This window comes from Bidens hawaiensis, unplaced genomic scaffold (genome assembly GCF_021521415.1).
Source record: "Bidens hawaiensis isolate Kalapana, Puna unplaced genomic scaffold, B.hawaiensis_p1.1 tig00010467_1, whole genome shotgun sequence".
Classification (NCBI taxonomy): domain Eukaryota; kingdom Viridiplantae; phylum Streptophyta; class Magnoliopsida; order Asterales; family Asteraceae; genus Bidens; species Bidens hawaiensis.
This window is the reverse complement of record NW_027491799.1, coordinates 888,756-907,647: the sequence shown is the minus strand read 5'-3', so window position 1 is coordinate 907,647 and position 18,892 is coordinate 888,756. Positions and strand designations below refer to the sequence as shown.

Here is an 18,892-nt window from a genome sequence, read left to right as displayed (position 1 = left end):
AAGGTTTGCATGATTAACATATTTGGCTGGCTGTAATTTCTAAAACATGTGTCGTGTCATTAACAGGAATCCGAGGCTCAGCAGTTGAAAACCCTTCATCATGAGTTCCTAGGCTACCATTGTTGTTGAATTCTTCAGCTGCTGCTGCTGCCTCTGGACCTGTCTTTCTGGATTCATCATCAAACACATCAAATGTTTTTGCCATAACAGCAAGCTTCCGGCTAACTGGATCTCGTGACACCAATATTTGTCTATTTTGATACAAAAATGTGAAGACGAAAAGCAGGAGAGCCGAGGTTGATGATACCCCAGCAATGAGGAAAAGCCCCTTGAAGCTTTCCAGCATGAGCCTGCCGGAGTCCACTTTAGCTCCATTCTGCTGTGCACAATTGGCTGATTCTACAAACCATTGGCTGCTAATATTCATAGCTTTCTCTTCTGTCACTTGCAGCACCGCCTTAGAAACATCATGAAGCAGTGGAGACCCTTTTGGAAACGCCTGTATGCACAATATAATAACCATCAAAGCTCAAAAGGTATGAATTAAAATCCTTAAATAGAACGAATAGATTGACACTTACAAAACCGAAGCCTGCGGTTTTGTAGGTGAAACTAGTCGTGGTATACTTGTTACAGTATGTAGCCAAAAAGAGCCTAATATAAGGGAGCTCATCCATAATGGCGGAAACGCCTCCATTTTGACTTCCCGCTTGTAGGGCCATGTCATACTCCTCAAAGGTACTGTAGCCTTTCAACTTGCTATCATCGAAACCAAAACTTTTTAAGATGTCCACAATGAAGGAACCCTTTTGGTATCCTACTGATTCTCCATTTCTCATGATCTGATTGATATCGGTGTGCGTGGGTCGAAGCCGTTCTACAGTTAACATAGATGTCAAGCTTGCTGTATAGCTAGAGGTCAGCACCAGCACCACAAACACCCAAACAATCACCACAAATCTTGATAAGTTGCTTATCAACTTCTCCCCTGCATGCACACAAGCAAATTAGTAAGATGGGAAGGTCAAGCTCTCAGGCGTATCAGCGCATGTGTGTATAAGTACGCACTTACTGTGTGCATACACGAGCGTGGAGAATGAAAACCAGAAGATCATTCCAACTTGTTGATGAGCGGGCCCACGAAACTCTTTGTTTACACGATGCTCCAGAACCCATACCACGAATCCTGTGTATATGAAAAACGCGCAGGTTGTTATCCAAAGAGATGCTTCTATGGGTCTCGCAAAGATCCATGCACTTTTTCTTTCATCTACGAATGGAACTATCAATGAAACACCAGCCTCTGTGTATGGAAATGTGAAGTCTACATAATCCCACCGATATGCAAGTATCGTAACATCACCGACCACCGCGTCGTATCTCTGTTACATTATTAAGACATTAGAAACCGCAACAAATCATCTTAAGTAATACGCATGCAAATGATCTTTCTTATTTGATTACCCCCATGGAGAGATTCTGAATCAGATCATTATAGCTTCCTGCAGGCCTCTCGCCATCTGATGTGACAAAAGGTATGTATTCATGCTTGACAGCGTAAGGCAATGCGTCAATGACTGCGTTAAAAACATCCACACAGAAACCCGTCACCTTAACTTGCTTGGTTTCAGGGTCAGTATAGGAATCGACAAAATGGGCAAACGAACCTTTTGCTGGAACCCCGATCTTTAACATGTGCTTGTTGCTGGTAGGGATCTCCCAGCCTTTTGGGATGGCATGACTGTCACCGGGCCATGTGATGGCCCGGAGTCCCTTCATTTCATGGTTTAGCTTCTTTGAGATGCCATTTTCACGGGACCAAAACCCGATCGGGTTCTCCCGGGTTTCTATTATGTTCACTATTTGGTACACCGAAGACTGTAATTGTCCGTCAATGATACTGTAATCACCACTCAGCCCTTTGAAGGTTAAGTTTCGGATCCATGGAATGAGCGTCGTACCCATTTCCAAGGTTCCAATGGCATCCAGATCGGTAAGAGGGTCTCGTTTTCGTGTAAAAGCAGTATCTGTTACATTCCCGACCTTCTCCAACGCCATAGCTAGACCATAAACGGTATCATACCACCATATCCCGAACATGTCTAATACCGTCTCGCCATCGTCAAGATTGCTGGCCCGGAATTCCCGTTTCCATCTTTTCTGAAAATCAATTAACTCGTTGGACCTCGGGATATACGACTTCACTCCTAGTACTCCATGCATCGAGTCTAGAACCATATGATCCAACGAATGCAAACGACTCGTGAGCACTTCAGTTATGATCCAAACATACCCTTCTTCCATCATCCCAGCTTCATTTACTTTGTTGAAAAACCGTGAAGCCAAATCCGGTAACACATGCACGACGAAAACCCGAGTCTGCATCGTCTTTAGCTTGTAGAGTTCTCCTAGGATCCACTCATCTGAATCCAAAGGATGCACACTGACTTGATACATAACTTTCGTACCGATATTCACCATGGCATCGGAGAAATAAGGAACGAGGCCTCTTACATACTCATCATCTTCATAAGCAAACACGACCTCGCTCCAGTTAAAGTATCTGATCAACTCCGCTGTAGGTTCGAGCTGAGAGTCCGAACCGTGTGCAGACCGAACGAAATACATGTTATCTTTCGGGGAAAGAGACGGGCTTGTTGCAGGAGAGATTACAGGAACCTTAGACTTGTCACCAATACTGATTACAAAATCGGCTTGTGAGGATGTTGTGGGTCCTAGAATCGCTGCCACTTGAACGTTTTTCAAGAGGTCGACGGCTGCCGAAGCTGCTTGAGTGTCGTCTTGCTTGGCATCACGCAAATGAGGGCGGATTACCGTCGTCGAAGTGTTATGTTTTTCATAGAAATCGTGTATCGCCATCGCAATGCAAGTGTTGCTCATCTTACCAATGCTGGTATCCATATTTAGAATCACTCCTATTCTTACTTCTCTTTTTGGTTTACAATCAATGGCCCATATGAAGCTAATCAGGGCCATTAAGATCAGCATACGATGACGTGTATTCTTCATATATGAAGTTAGAAATAAAAAAGTAATAAATAAATAAGAAACTTGTAGTTGAGTGTGTGAAGTTGGGCTTCAAGTTGAAGCCAATATGATAAGGAGTGTTTGGGTCAACTTTTACTAGTTCTTTGTTTGAATTTTAGAATTTTGATCACATAACGACTTTCAAGCTACAAGTACGAAAACTGTTCATTTGATTGGTTCAAATAAGAAAAATGAATAGGTTCACATAGGATTATAGTTTCAGATAATAATATCATAAAAAAAAAAAAAGAGTTAATTACACGTATCGTCTCCTTGATTTACTCAGATTTCACGGTGCTTCGAAAAGTTATATACTTGTATGTATGAGTAAATTAGTTTATTATGGGTAATGCTCCTGCTCCCTAGTGTGGACGGGCGTAAGTTTTTCCAGTTAAATCGTGTGGAACTACTTTTACACTTATTGTTAAAATTTAATAAGCAAATATAAAAAAGTAAAAACAAACCCTCAACATATTTCAACATCCTCTGCTCATCGTCTCCGTCTCCACCCAATTGATTAATCGGCCTCGACACAACCCCCAACCAAATTTTGGTTTCGATTTCCAGCCCTGATTTGACTGCCTTCTCAACCGGTTGATCAACTTGAAGAATGTTTGTTATTTAACATTCTTTAAACACAAATAACTTGTATATACTTCATTGTTTTAAAGATTTCTATCATAAAATTGAAAATTTTATTCCTTTTAATTTGAGTATTGTATTCTTATGTTTTTTAAAAATCTATTTTCTAAAAAAGACGTCAGTGTATTGTATGTATGATGCGTATAGTTATATCTATGCGTTATTATATGTATTTGGGTAATTATAAACATATTTGCGTAAGTATTGACAAATGTCACGTAATATATATATGTTGCGTAGTTTTTTTATACACGTCACATAATATTCGTACGTATTGAGTAACATATATCTGCATAATTATTTCTAGTGTGCATAATTATGTTATATTTGTCCGTGATTATGGCGGAAACAAATTTATCTCTCGCCCAACAACATGTGTCGTGCTGTAGTTGTTTCATATGCTTTGTAGGTTGAGAAACATTTGTACCTTGTGTATGTTAAAAACTGTAAGAAACACATAATGCACTTGTAGAGAATGTATTAAAATAAATCAAAATAGTGTGAGAGAGAAAGAAAACGTAGCGGCTACGTAACCGTCTTATGTATCACAATCAAAGCAATAAGTACAAGTGTTTTATGTCATTTTCACAGATCTTCACATTTTTTTAGTTCTCATTTGAGCATCTCTCTGGTCTCTCTGTATCTTACTATACTATTAAAGCAAACAATAATTTTCGCATGACATCATTATAGGGTCTCTACATGGCATCATTCTAGGGCCTTCAAACATTAAATACACTTGCAGAGAATGCATTAAAATAAATCAAAATAGAGAGAGAGAGAGAAACGTAGCGGTTACGTAAACGTCTTATGTATCACAATCAAAGCGGCAAGTACAAATGTATTATGTCATTTTCACAGTTCTTTATATTTTTTAGTTCTCATAATCTCATTTGACATTTTTTAGTTCTCATTCGAGTATCTCCATGTATATATAATAGAATACTTAAAACATTAAATACACTTTGAATGCTAACTAGTCTTTACTCATGACCATTATTAAGTTATTAGTGATTAAGGTGTTCTCATTTATAATCTTGAAAAAGGGCAAACGACAAGACCTTGCAAATAAATTGTATTTGAACATGTCTTCTGGAATCATAACGTATTTTACGAGTTGAGTAAATAATATACTATTAATTTCAAAACTAGGTACAAGTCAGAGTATTGATATGTGCCTTGACGTATTCATCGTAATGTTATAAATACCATTTCATTCTCAAAAATAAGCATAAATACTCATCTTCACCAAATGTGAAATGTTATATTTTCTTAATCAACTTTTGTTTACATTAAATGGATAGTTATTCTCACATCGAAGCTTGGTCACAAGAAATCTCTACTCAGTGTCATAAGCAGGGCCGGCCCAGGCATAGTGCGAGCTGGACAACTAGCGGAGACCCGTAATTTCGTAGGCCAATTTTTTTTATATATTATTATTTTTTTCAATTATCTTATTATATATTGGGCTCAATACCTCTTTATATCCATAATTCATTTAAGCTATCGGGCTCAAACTATAATTTTGTTGTGTTTATTGTTATAGCGTTAATGTTGTTTAAAAAAATTAGTTTATATTTTTCGCTATTCGTTAGGGCTTATAGGCCCTTTTATTTCGGCTCGGCCGATGTATTTAAATTTTCAGAGAGGGCCTTGTGGATCAACTTAATTGTGCTACCCGATTTTCATGGATCAACTCTCAAGAGCCCATGTGTAATGAGTTTTTACATTTTACAACATTTAAATATATGTAAACGAGTCTCATATAAGCTTAATTTACTAAATGAGTAACCTACTCATGATCAAATTATTAAAAGTTTGAATCTCGAGCATAAGCAAGCTCAAACCTAAAAATATGTTTGCATAATAAATGATCTTGAGCCTCACTTAGTGAGCTCAAGTTGGTTCACTATGCTAAAGATGTTTTTTATTTGTATAATTTTTAATATCATTTATCAAATTATGCTAATATAACTAAATAATATATATAGTCTTACATATTATAAGTATAATATATATAGTTATAAATATATAAAAATTAATTAATAAATAATAAACAGACTACCAGGATTCGAATCATGCATGTGGTAAGCATATTACGTGAACCACTTAGGGATTCATGTTCTATTCCAACAAATTTATACCATTAGTAGAAGAAAACATCACTATTCTAGGATTTTAACCCGAATAAGATGAGTAATATATACGTCGAAAGCCTTCCGGTATTCATAGTCCGTTAAAAATTACTTACACTAAAGCCATTTAAAAAAGTAATTAATAAACAAGTCTAGGCCGAGTCAACTAATAACTATTCACAAGCCGAGCCAAATCTTATATAATAAAAGGGCGTTTTCATCGACGACTTCCACTATACGAGCTCTATTCTACTAATAATATACCTAGGGTTTCATCTGCTGCGTTATCAATCCATCGAAGAAGACGAGCCTGAACACCACAACCACCAGCAGCCATGGCTACCAAAGTCCAGAGGATCATGACGCAACCAATCGTATGTATTTCTCACTGATTCAATTTCAGTTTTGCCCTAATTTTTTTACTCATTCAATTTCAATATTTTCGTTGTTTTTGTTGCTTGCAGAATCTCATATTTAGGTTTCTACAGAGTGTAAGTATTATTCTTACGACTTATATTGTTATTATTATTATTAATACTAAATTATTATTATTATTGTTATTGTTATTGCAATTTTGTTGGATGATTTGTTTGTGTAATTTATGGTTTTGTTTACGGTACAGAAAGCTCGTATACAGATATGGCTGTTTGAGCAGAAGGATTTGAGGATCGAAGGCCGCATTATTGTAAGTGATTTCATTTGTTTAGTCTTTATTCTTTAGGCCAATTGTATGTTTTTTAGGTTTTTGGGATATTTTGTTGCTAAGCCCTAAATTGAAATAGAACTATGCTTTAATTGTGATTGTGAGGGAATACATGGTGTCAAAAGGTCTTTCTTTTCTTTGAAGTTTATGTAAACTTGATGCTTTTGATTGTATTTTGCTTTCTACCAGATGCTAGGATTAGAATAAAATGAATACAAACTTGCAGTAACTTTACAAATCAACTTATGGATGATAATCAACAAGGCAACAGTCGAAGTATGCCTTTTGTTTTTAAAATTTTGTTTCTTTCGGGAATGAATGCTTACCGTGTAGTCAATTGTTTTCAGATTCGAACTGGCCGGCTGGACCAAGAACAGGCGGTCCGGTTTTGTTTCAATCAGCCAGTTACAGATTGGATCTGTGGAACTGGGCCGGGTGGTTGGATCAAGTTTTCAAATTTTTTCTCCTTAAATGAGATTCACCACTGGAAGCTCCAAATTTTGTTTATTATATGCTTCATACTTTGTTAACATTGCAAATTTATACAATTTTTTTTCCACCTATTCATGATGCCATTAGGTTTTTGAAACCGGTCAGGCTAGTGGACCGATAAGGCTACCAGTTCGATAACCGGTGAGGTTGAAAATATTGCCCTTGTGAGTTGAATGTTGGTGTTTGCTCTAGTTGTCATGGATACTTTTGTTTCCTAGTCTCTCATGTTTTAATTTATTCTTTGAGAAACGTGTTTTTTTAACCAAAAAAAGAGATTCAAAGACGAGTGTGTGTGCACAATACAGAATTTGTTGTTTTAACAGAAGACATGTCACATGGCACATGACTATTACTGTGACAGCCATATTATCCATTTTTAATTTAAGTATAACGTGCTATTGATTTGATTTAGGGGTTTGACGAGTATATGAATTTGGTTCTTGATGAGGCTGAGGAAGTCAGCATAAAGAAGAAGACCACTCTTTCGTTTCTCGTGTTCAGCGGAAAGTAACAAGGAGCATTTGCATGCGGATGATAGATTCTGAAAAGAAGATTTGCAACTTATGTTAAACATTGTTTTGATGAAATGTTAATTAGGGATTTTTGTGAGAAATGTTTTAGATTGCATTGATGTTTTAGGTTTGTAAGCACACAACTTTTGGATATGAGCAAATTTTATCGAGAAGCTGCCTTTTGTTTTTGCTTATAACTTTGTAAACCCGTTACCAGGCCTCATCGCCTCCCTGCTAACCAGTCGATGAGACTGTATAAAACGCAACTTGCTCTAATTAGGTAGTCTTTAATGGGTTAAAAAACAAAAACCATATCACCGCCTATTTTAAAGGTTTTGTATGAATACTTTGGCTACCTCAGCTGGACATAAACTCATGGTAAGAACATCAAAAATTATGGAAAAACCTTCAGTTTCATGGGTTTCTTGATGATCGGTATAAAACTTTGGCTTATTAAAGCAAAAATATATGCAACACATGGAGAAACAAGTGGTGTAATATTAACACATAACAACATGAACAAATCAAACACTTGTCTTTTGCACTCTGCCTCCTAGAATCTTCAACCCCATATGCCTGCAACATTCAGAAACCAACAATAACCAGTCAGTAAATTCAACCAACACTTTACACTTGAATCAAACACAAACTTACCTGCCAAGCATCAACAGAGTAGCCTGTGGATTAGTCCCAGGAGAAATCGCAAACACTGAACCATCAATCACCCGAAGCGAACCAACACCAATCACCTTCAATTCCGAATCCACAACTTTACCCACCACACACCCACCATGATAATGCCATATCGTGTTCACCGTCTGCTTACAAAACTCACCCATCTCCTCATCACTCGACTGGTTCTCCGGTAACCGCGGACCCACAAACCTAAAATCCGCACCAGGCCAGTTCCAGAACCTAAACCCCGACATGGCCCGCGTCTTAAGCAACTCCCCAATCTTACGTGTCCCATTCACACACCTCTCCAAATCCACCGGATCACTAAAGTAGTTAAACCTCACATTCGGGCTCGTCGTAATCTCCGTCGAAGCCAACCGGAGCGACCCAGCCGACACTGGTCCAACTATCTTCTCCATTATACTAGCCACACTAAAGTACCACTGAGCCGAATGCTGCCGCCTGAAATTCAAATTCGAATGAACCGGCGGGTGAAACGGGCGCACCGTAGATGACGCTTCAAGGTAAGCACCGGAATCCGTAATGCCCACCACCTGTATGAGAGAATGCTCCAGTAAACTCGGCGACAGAAACGACACTCCATTCCGCGGATTATCATACAAAAACTCCCCTACCGATGGCGAATCACACACCACCGGAATCCCCCAAGACGAAAGATAACCCCTAGGCCCAATCCCACTTAACAGAAGCAAATGTGGACTTCCAATTGCACCAGCAGCAACAATCACTTCACCTTTCTTCCTCAACAACGCGCGATGATACCGGTTCGCAGTATCCCGAAACACAACCCCAATGGCAGTTGTGCCACTGAATAATATCCGTTCCACAGCAGCGAAAACCGCAACCACAATATTATTATCTCTAGCTAGGGTTAACAAATCTGCAGCACTATGTCTATGACCAGTGCTGTTAAATGTTGAACCGCCTATCTTAACACCGTGAGTGTGTTTCAACGTGTAGCCGTTAAACGGCCGTACACCTGCTTCCAATAAACCGTCACGTAACGCTAATTGTAACGGCTGTAGCTCCGTTGAAACACTATAGCTTTCTCAATCCACTGGTACGACCGTTCAAGTGAATTGATATCAAAATTAATACCTGAGTTGTTATAAAACTCGTCGTCGGCTCGGCTATAGAAGCCGGCGTTAATCGCGCTGCTGCCGCCGAGGATACGGCCTCTGGCGTTGAGGATGCCTTCTTCGGAAGTGAAGGATTGAGCCGGAGACTGTGAACTGTCGATTTGACGGAGTGTGGAGAAAAAGCCTTCTTGTCGCATGAGGTTAGGGTTTGTGTACGGTACTCCGCCTTGTTCGAGGAGGAGTACGCGGTGGTTGAAGGATATTGTGGCGGCTAACGGACAGCCGGCGGTGCCGCCGCCGATGATTATGTAGTCGAACCAGTCCTCCGGCGGGAGTTCCGTTGCGTTGACGATGAATTTCGTGTATGGAGGGCCTGGTGTTTTAATTTAACATAATTTTGATTAATAAGATTAATTAATAATTCGAATAGATGAGTGAAAATTATAGTGTGAGATGTGAATGCAGAATGCTTACTTTGAGATGAGGTTGATGGAATTAGAGAGAGGATGAATGTGAAGCAGAGGATGAAGATGATTGACTCCATTAATGGCGGATTTTAGATCAAGATCTGAAATGGTGTTGGTGATGACTGGATATTGAGTTCAGTTTTTTGGCGGGAAATTCAGTTAGGTTATGAATGCATCTTGTCCTTTTAGTTTTCAGTAAATAAAATATTTGGAACTTGAGGAGAGAAGGTGTTGATATATATATACACACATAAACACTAGCTTAGATCCCATGTTACACACGAAAGGAAACATATAAAACTTCGTATATATATATAATATATATAAACAAAACCCCTAAAATCCTACGTGTCGTAACGTGGTCGCTCCCTTATTTTGTGGAAGCCACCAGATTGCTTGATTTTTAAATTGAGGTCTTTTATTGATTTAGCACAAATTCATGGGTATGGATCTTACCAAACCAGATAACTCTTAAACAGGTTATAACATCTTATTAAATTAAAAAATAATCTTACCAATTATTTGATATGAAAATCCTATAAAATAGGGATATACTAAAATTTAATATCCAATTTAAAAAGAAGAATATATTATTTATAATTAATAAACAATTTTATAGTAAAAAACATAAGCGGGTCATGGGTCATCAAATCCAGATAGCTTTTAAACGGGTTATAACATATCATTTATTTATGAAACCCTTTTATCATCAAACCCTAAGTATATTATTAACTTTCTTACAATAAAGAAAATTAAAATCCAAAAAATAAATATTAAAAAACGAAAAATGTAAAACAATCATTCTCTCAAGCCATCAGATTGTTTTATTTGTAAATGAAGACTTCTCAAATATTTGACCCGAATTCATGGGTAAAAGTCTCACCAAACCCAGATAACTCTTAAACGGGTTATAACATCTCGTTATATTAAAAATTAATCTCATCAAATATTTGATATGAAAATCCTATAAAATAGGAATATACTAAAAATTAATATCCTATTTTATTAAAAAAATATATTATTTATAATTAAGAAACAGTTTTATAATAAAGAAAATAAACGGGTAATAGGTATCACCAAACCCAGATAGCTTTTAATTCGGGTTATAGCATATCATTTATTTGTGAAACCATTTCATTATCAACCCTCAAGTATATTAATTATTAACTTTCTTACAATAAATAAAATTAAAATCCAAATATACATATATAAATATTAAAAACGAATAATGTAAAACAACCCCCGTAATACGGGGGATAACATCTAGTATATTTATGTGTGTAGGTGTGTGCGCGCGCGCGCGCGTGCGTGTGTGTGGGTGTGTGCGCGCGCGCGCTGCGCGCGAGTGTCTGTTATATAAATCTCAACGAATTGTAAACTTCTGATAATCTAGCATTATTATTATTATTATTATTATTATAAGGTATCACATTGCTATTTTAATTAAAAGAACCAAACATAAAAAGACAAATAGAGAAAAATAACAATTTAAAACATAATTTTAAATTATGTCACATATTTCTAACTTATATCATGAAACAAAAAAGACATATTAGTTAAAACTTCATCACTTACCAAAGTCATATGTTATAAATTATGAAGCTTAAACATGTAGATGTTTTAACATAAGTTGTGTGTTATAAAAACTATTTTTATTGAAATTATAACACATTTAAGTACACAACATAAAAAATGATAAAAATATGAATATAACAATGAGATACAATTACAATGTTAATTAAACCGCGCGTTTAATAAAGCAATAAAATAATCCAAAACTCGTGACTTAAACCACCATTTCAATCCAAACATCCAGTCCAAACGTTCATAAGTAATTTCTCAAAATTCAAAAAATAAAAATAATAACAAAGTCTCAAAATTTAAAAAAAAAAATAACAATGAAAACAATTAATTTTCTTTATTACTCAATAAATGATGATTTTTAACAATTTATTTTTAACCTTTCTTCAACATAAGAGTTAATGTTTAAAATTAATGTTCAAATTAACATGTGGCAATTATATAAATGAAAAATTGATGAGTTGGAAGCCTATGTAAACATGCTAGTTGAATGTCATGTGAAAAACTTATACTGCTTTAATAGTATAGTAAGATAAGATGTATAGGGTTTGGATCAAATACAAATGAAATTAACGTGCTAATTATGATAATCAAGTAGAGTAATTACGTAATTACATCATAGTTACATAATTACTCTACTTATATATGTAATTACTCTACTTGATTCTCACAATTAGCACGCTAATTTCATTTGTAAGTTAACTTTCCTATATAGATATATAGATAGATAGATAAAGGATCCAATACAATAATCCTTTATCGTACATTACGCACGCGACACTTTGAATCGTTGATTTTCAGAAACCCAAAATCACAATTACACTCATCTGTTCGTCCCTCTCCCTCAATCCGTCTCCACCACCACTCGTCATCATCAGCACACCTCCTTCAACTCCTTGATTTTAAGAAACCCTAAATCATCTCTACTGCCCACGATCTCCTATGTGTGACCCGTCACTAGAAAAACGGTCTCCGCTCAATCCATCTCCATCTCCACCGCTCACCGACTCCATCAACACTCTTCGTCACCATCATCACCATCGACAACAAATTCATCGAAAAACGTAAAACTCGTCACAGGTTGTTTAGTTGAATTGGACGTTTTAGATTTTGGCTTGAACATTTAAAGGTTTAAACGTTTTAGCTGAACGTATGTCGCGCACGTAATGTACGTTAAGCGATTATTTTACGTTAACCTTCCCCTATATATATATATATATAACTAATTGCACTAAAAATCCACGTAGTGATAATCCGACACTAGTGATCTTTGCATATACCTTTACGAGTAGTGTAGACCCTGACATATTGTATAGTACGGGATGCGTAATGTTCATCACTGAAGAACTATATGTCTCTTATAGGCCCTGTACGCCTCGTATAACTATATACGACTCAAATACATTTATATAACTTGTATATTTAATAGCCAGACCCCGCTATGGGGGTGGGCTGGGAGGGCTTAAGTCCCAGACCTACTCCTCTTTAGCTCCCAAGGATTTTTAAAAGAAAATTATATGTATGGCACTTTACATTTGAAAGGCCCAACAAGCTAAAAAGAAAAAAATAATAGTGAAAATCAATGAATTCAATCAAATGCAAAAGGTGACTCGTGAGCACCGGCATCGAACTACTTAAACCTAACTCTCAATCACTGGACGCTGCCTTTCTTCCTTCGCAGCTTCGCCGGATTTCTTCCCTTCGTCGACAACTTCTGCGGCTCTGCTCTTCGCCATCGCCGAGATCCGACCCTCTGACTCAGTCTTCAACGCGACCTTGTTAAATTCTACAATTTCTCTTTACCGGCCACACTTAAACCAGGTTAAACATATTATATGTTTATGTTTTACAATTATTATATGTTATATGTTTAACAATTTAGACTTTTAATTTTAGACTTTTAGATTTTTGGTTTTAAATTCTGAGTTTTCATTAATTAGTTAATAGTTATATTAATTAGTTGAAAAAGTTAGATAAGTTAATGTTTTTTATGTTAATAAGTTAATGGAATTAATTTATGTTATTTTGATTTTGTAGCTAGATCATTTTGCTAAAAAAAAAAACTTTTGTTTTTGTTTTATCGTTATAACATTTGTCTAAATTATGTTATAGTTTTTAAGTTTGTATTTTAGGGTCTTTTATTTTTTATGTCACGGGCCCACTTTTTTTTTCTGTTATAAGAGACGGCCCTGCTAACAGCAATAATGTTTGACAAAAAGCTGAAACTATACAACTCTTATAGCCTTATACGAGTGGTATAGAGGACATGCGGTGTATGGTTAGCAGGATCCAATATCTAATTTTAGTTATGGTCTTGATTTTTTTAAACATTACATCTATGTTTCTAGCCTTACCGGCTTGCAATGCATTTTGTTGGTGATATAGCTTTTATTTGAGTGGTCAGTTATCTTTTTTATTGAAAAACTCATTTGTTTTTCTTCTTCTTCTTACCTTCTTCTTTCCTAACGACTTTCAAATTACCCATCTCATATGTCCAACTTTTAATTGTAACATAAAAACACAACAAACCCACATTTCTATTTTGAAGATATCCTAAAAAAAATTGTACTTTCTAGAGATACGTTGTATAATTTTGAAGCTTGTTTAGTTCGGTAATGGATTCCGAGCATGATAAGGCAACCGGAAGTCATCTTGGTACAACATGCAGTTTCGTCAGAGTGTGCCTGAACGATTGTGTAGTAAATATCTTTTATTTATTATTTTCTCAAAATATTAACTATAGAATTGTATGTTATGCTCGCATTAATTGCATTATAGGATTTCTAACGAAAATATAACAATGTTGACATAAATGAAGAAAAATTAAAGAAATTACTATATAAACAATTGAATAATATTAAAATGCTCATGACTTTTAAATGGAAACACATATTTTTATAATTAAAAAATTGTGACTTTAGTAACAACTATACACTACTTCCCGTCTTTCTACCTTTCCACCATGCTCTTGAGTCGAAGCACGAAAGGAATCTTACCTGATCCATGACGATGTTTCCATGGATTTTTGAGATGAACGAACCACGTCTTGATCTTCTTCTTCAGCGGCTGCGCCTGTGACCTGCAATGGTTTTCGGGGGTGTGGAGGCGACTGCTAAGATATCCTGAGGATTTCTTGTTCACAGACACAAAAAGTGGTGGTGGCTCTTATTGAGCATGACCCATGATAAGGAGGTGGAGACCTCCTTATATAGAGTCTCATGGCCACCATCATGGTACCCTAATGGGCCTAGCCCAGTTAGGGTTACCTCCACAAAACCCCCTCGGCCCAATAACATCGTATTAGTCCATGTAATGAAATAAGCCAAACATAATAGATTTAGGGTCGTAGAACCGGGTTTTAGTACCATACCCCTACAAGCCCCCCCAAGTCCAGTGTTGCTCCTGGGCGCGCAAGCGTCTAGGTGGAGCGCTGGACTTTATAAGGTGTGAGGCGGTTTTTTCCCTTTTCTTTGGCCTTGTCTTTATTGTCTAAGTTTTGAGAGGCTTTCTTCATGATGGTGACATGTTGTAATAAAAGCCTGCGCGCGAGGCGACTTACAAGCTATAATAATAATAAAGCTCGCGCGTGAGGCGACTTACGAGCTATAATAATAATAATGCCTGCGCGCGAGAGGCGTCTTATGAGCTTTGAGAATAATAATTGAGCTGGCGCGTGAGGCGACTTACGAGCTGTGAAAGTAATAAAGCTTGCGCGCGAGAGGCGTCTTATGAGCTTTGAAAATAATAATTGAGCTGGCGCGTGAGGCGACTTACGAGCTGTGAAAGTAATAAAAGCTTGCGCGCGAGAGGCGTCTTATGAGCTATAAGAATAATAATTGAGCTGGCGCGTGAGGCGACTTACGAGCTGTGAAAGTAATAAAATTGGCGCGTGCGGCGACTTACGAGCCTGTAGAATAATGAGAGCCTGCGCGCATGGCGACTTACGAGCTGTAATAATAAAGAAGCTGGCGCGCGAGGCGACTTACGAGCTGGTAGAATAATGAAGCTGGCGCGTGAGGCGGCTTACAAGCTGTAAAATAATAAAGAAGCTGGCGCGCGAGGCGACTTACGAGCTTGTAGAATAATGAAGCTGGCGCGCAAGGCGACTTACGAGCTTGTAGAATAATGAAGCTGGCGCGCAAGGCGACTTACGAGCTATAATAATAGAGCCTGCGCGAGTGGCGACTTACGAGCTAAGAATAATAAAGCCTGCGCGCGAGAGGCTTCTTACGAGCTGAGCATAATAAAAGCCTGCGCGCGAGGGGCGTCTTACAAGCTGTAGCATAATAAAGCCTGCGCATGAGGCGTCTTACGAGCTAAGAATAATAAAAGCCTGCGCGCGAGAGGCGTCTTACGAGCTTTGAGAATAATAATGCCTGCGCACGAGGCGTCTTATGAGCTGTGAATAATAAAGGCCTGCGCGTGAGGCGACTTACGGGCTGTAAGAATAACAACAGCTTGCGCGCGAGGCGTCTTATGAGCTGTGTGAATAATAAAGGCCTGCGCGGGAGGCGACTTACGGGCCATAAGAATAATAACAGCTTGCGCGCGAGGCGTCTTATGAGCTGTGTGAATAATAAAGTGCGTGAGGCGACTTACGGGCTGTAAGAATAATAACAGCTTGCGCGCGAGGCGTCTTATGAGCTGTGAATAATAAAGGCCTGCGCGTGAGGCGACTTACGGGCCGTAAGAATAATAACAGCTTGCGCGCGAGGCGTCTTATGAGCTGTGTGAATAATAAAGCCAGCGCGTGAGGCGACTTACGGGCTGTAAGAATAATAACAGCTTGCGCGCGAGGCGTCTTATGAGCTGTGAATAATAAAGCCAGCGCGTGAGGCGACTTACGGGCTGTAAGAATAATAACAGAGTGCGCGCGAGGCGTCTTATGAGCTGTGAATAATAAAGCCAGCGCGTGAGGCGACTTACGGGCTGTAAGAATAATAACAGCTTGCGCGCGAGGCGTCTTATGAGCTGTGAATAATAAAGGCTGCGCGTGAGGCGACTTACGGGCTACTTTATGTCACACGCCACGTGCAGATGTTGCATGCACGTGCGCGTAGACTTTGGTTTTGTGTTATGCGCCACGCGCAGATGTTGCGTGCGCGTGCGTGTAGACTGTGACATGTGCGAGCATGTGATGCGTAAGCATGTGATGCGTAAGCATGTGTAATATGCGTGAGCATATGTGATGCGTGAACATATGGTATGAGGATTCCCAACCCCTAAGTTTGGCGCGTAGCCATATGGGATATTAGGAGGATTCCCAACCTTGAAGTTTGGCGCGTAGCCATATGGGATATTAGGGGGATTCCCAACCTTGAAGTTTGGCGAGTAGCCATATGGGATATTAGGAGGATTCCCAACCTTGAAGTTTGGCGAGTAGCCATATGGGATATTAGGAGGATTCCCAACCTTGGCGCGTTGCCATATGGGATATTAGGAGGATTCCCAACCTTGAAGTTTGGCGCGCGTAGCCATATGGGATATTAGGAGGATTCCCAACCTTGGCGCGTAGCCATATGGGATATTAGGAGGATTCCCAACCTTGAAGTTTGGCGCGTAGCCATATGGGATATTAGGAGGATTCCCGACCTTGGCGCGTAGCCATATGGGATATTAGGAGGATTCCCAACCTTGAAGTTTGGCGCGTAGCCATATGGGATATTAGGAGGATTCCCGACCTTGAAGTTTGGCGCGTAGCCATATGGGATATTAGGAGGATTCCCAACCTTGACGCGTAGCCATATGGGATATTAGGAGGATTCCCAACCTTGAAGTTTGGCGCGTAGCCATATGGGATATTAGGAGGATTCCCAACCTTGAAGTTTGGCGCGTAGCCATATGGGATATTAGGAGGATTCCCAACCTTGGCGCGTAGCCATATGGGATATTAGGAGGATTCCCAACCTTGAAGTTTGGCGCGTAGCCATATGGGATATTAGGAGGATTCCCAACCTTGAAGTTTGGCGCGTAGCCATATGGGATATTAGGAGGATTCCCAACCTTGAAGTTTTGGCGCGTAGCCTGATGCGCGCATGCACGGCGATAGAGTGGTGACTCGCAAGTGCGTGTGCATGGCGGAGGTCTCTTGCGCAAAACCCAGATGGTGGTTTCCGCGGCGGCACATGCACGGCTGCGGAGTGAGAACCCCCGGGCGTGCGTACATGGCGGCGGAAGTCTAGTAACTTCTGGATCTGCAATTTAAAAGTCAGATCTGCAACTTTAGACCTAAAATCCAGGTCTGTAATCTAGACCTAGATCTGTAAATCAGATCTGGACAGATCTGAAGATTCGGAGCAGATTTAAAACCATCACAGATTCGGAGATCCTGAATCATAGATTCACAAATTCGGAGATCTGATCATTCGAATCACGGATTTTCCTTCTTGCCCAGATCCGGAAGCCTCTTTTTAGATCTATGGATCTTTTTGAGCTTTAAATAGAACAAGCTTTGAAGCCTTTTTCTGTAAACTTCCAGATCTGCGTTTTTCTTGGGAGAGATCTGACAGCCGAGATGAAGATCGAAGGGCAGTTAGTTGCCGTCCCACGGATGGCGCCAATGTCGAAGCACGAAATGAATCTTACCTGATCCATGACGATGTTTCCACGGATTTTTGAGATGAACGAACCACGTCTTGATCTTCTTCTTCAGCGGCTGCGCCTGTGACCTGCAATGGTTTTCGGGGGTGTGGAGGCGACTGCTAAGATATCCTGAGGATTTCTTGTTCACAGACACAAAAAGTGGTGGTGGCTCTTATTGAGCATGACCCATGATAAGGAGGTGGAGACCTCCTTATATAGAGTCTCATGGCCACCATCATGGTACCCTAATGGGCCTAGCCAGTTAGGGTTACCTCCACAAAACCCCCTCGGCCCAATAACATCGTATTAGTCCATGTAATGAAATAAGCCAAACATAATAGATTTAGGGTCGTAGAACCGGGTTTTAGTACCATACCCCTACAACAAGATATGATAAAAGTAATAAAAAAAACTAAATAACAAATAATAAAGACTTATTTCATTGTTCACGTTTTTTTATTATTAACATTTCCATTCTTTACTTAAAATAACTAAGATGTGATATCACTAGTAGTTAAGATGCTATATTATGTTATATATATATACAACAATTATCATTAAAAGATTGTTTATATTGGACGTGTAGGACATAGGTCACAATTTATTAAATAATATTAATAAAACAAATAAATAATCTCTTTATACAATTTGGGAAATTGTAATACATATACCGTATATAAATTTAAATGAGAATAATATGAAATATAACATACATACATATCTTGATTCATACTGAGGACCTTGACTTGTGCTCCAATAACAAATTCTTGAAACCGCACAGTAACAGCGCTCACGTCGTTTAGCTTGTATTCACCGAGACCCGAGCATCACCTTCGAGTCATGTCTTCCTTCATTCGGTGAACCCGTCTTGATCATATGAAGCCATCTGTACCTTCCTAGCTGCAAAATTGAACAAACTGTGGTTCCCGGTTGTGGCTGAGGATTTCTGTTAAAC

At 38.6% G+C, this 18,892-nt stretch overlaps 2 protein-coding genes and 1 pseudogene across 2 annotated transcripts; 1 reads left to right on the top strand and 2 right to left on the bottom strand.

Moving 5' to 3' along the window:
• Positions 1-13: 13 nt before the first annotated feature.
• On the bottom strand, positions 14-3,009 carry LOC143535400 (glutamate receptor 2.8-like). Its single transcript, XM_077029664.1, has 4 exons — positions 1,465-3,009; positions 1,073-1,382; positions 582-988; positions 14-499 (listed from the first exon to the last, which is right to left on the bottom strand). The coding sequence occupies exons 1-4, from the start codon at positions 3,007-3,009 to the stop codon at positions 14-16; spliced, it is 2,748 nt and encodes a 915-aa protein (XP_076885779.1).
• A 3,139-nt stretch (positions 3,010-6,148) lies between these two features.
• Positions 6,149-7,531, top strand: LOC143535399 (uncharacterized). The gene is made up of 4 exons (XM_077029663.1): positions 6,149-6,199; positions 6,290-6,316; positions 6,448-6,510; positions 7,433-7,531. Exons 1-4 carry the CDS (start codon positions 6,161-6,163, stop codon positions 7,529-7,531), a joined length of 228 nt encoding a protein of 75 aa, XP_076885778.1. The 5' UTR covers positions 6,149-6,160.
• A 525-nt stretch (positions 7,532-8,056) lies between these two features.
• LOC143535347 ((R)-mandelonitrile lyase-like) lies at positions 8,057-9,851 on the bottom strand (annotated as a pseudogene).
• Between the last annotated feature and the right edge of the window lie 9,041 nt (positions 9,852-18,892).

Bases quoted from the DNA above. Each gene is read 5' to 3' on its own strand.
- LOC143535399 (XM_077029663.1), top strand. From the start codon at position 6,161: ATGGCTACCAAAGTCCAGAGGATCATGACGCAACCAATC. The intron at 6,317-6,447 runs GTAAGTATTATT...TTTACGGTACAG, and splicing joins TATTTAGGTTTCTACAGAGT to AAAGCTCGTATACAGATATG. The intron at 6,511-7,432 runs GTAAGTGATTTC...GATTTGATTTAG, and splicing joins GGATCGAAGGCCGCATTATT to GGGTTTGACGAGTATATGAA.
- LOC143535400 (XM_077029664.1), bottom strand. From the start codon at position 3,009: ATGCTGATCTTAATGGCCCTGATTAGCTTCATATGGGCCATTGATTGT. The intron at 1,383-1,464 runs GTAATCAAATAA...ATAATGTAACAG, and splicing joins TTCAGAATCTCTCCATGGGG to AGATACGACGCGGTGGTCGG. The intron at 500-581 runs GTAAGTGTCAAT...TTGTGCATACAG, and splicing joins AAACCGCAGGCTTCGGTTTT to GCGTTTCCAAAAGGGTCTCC.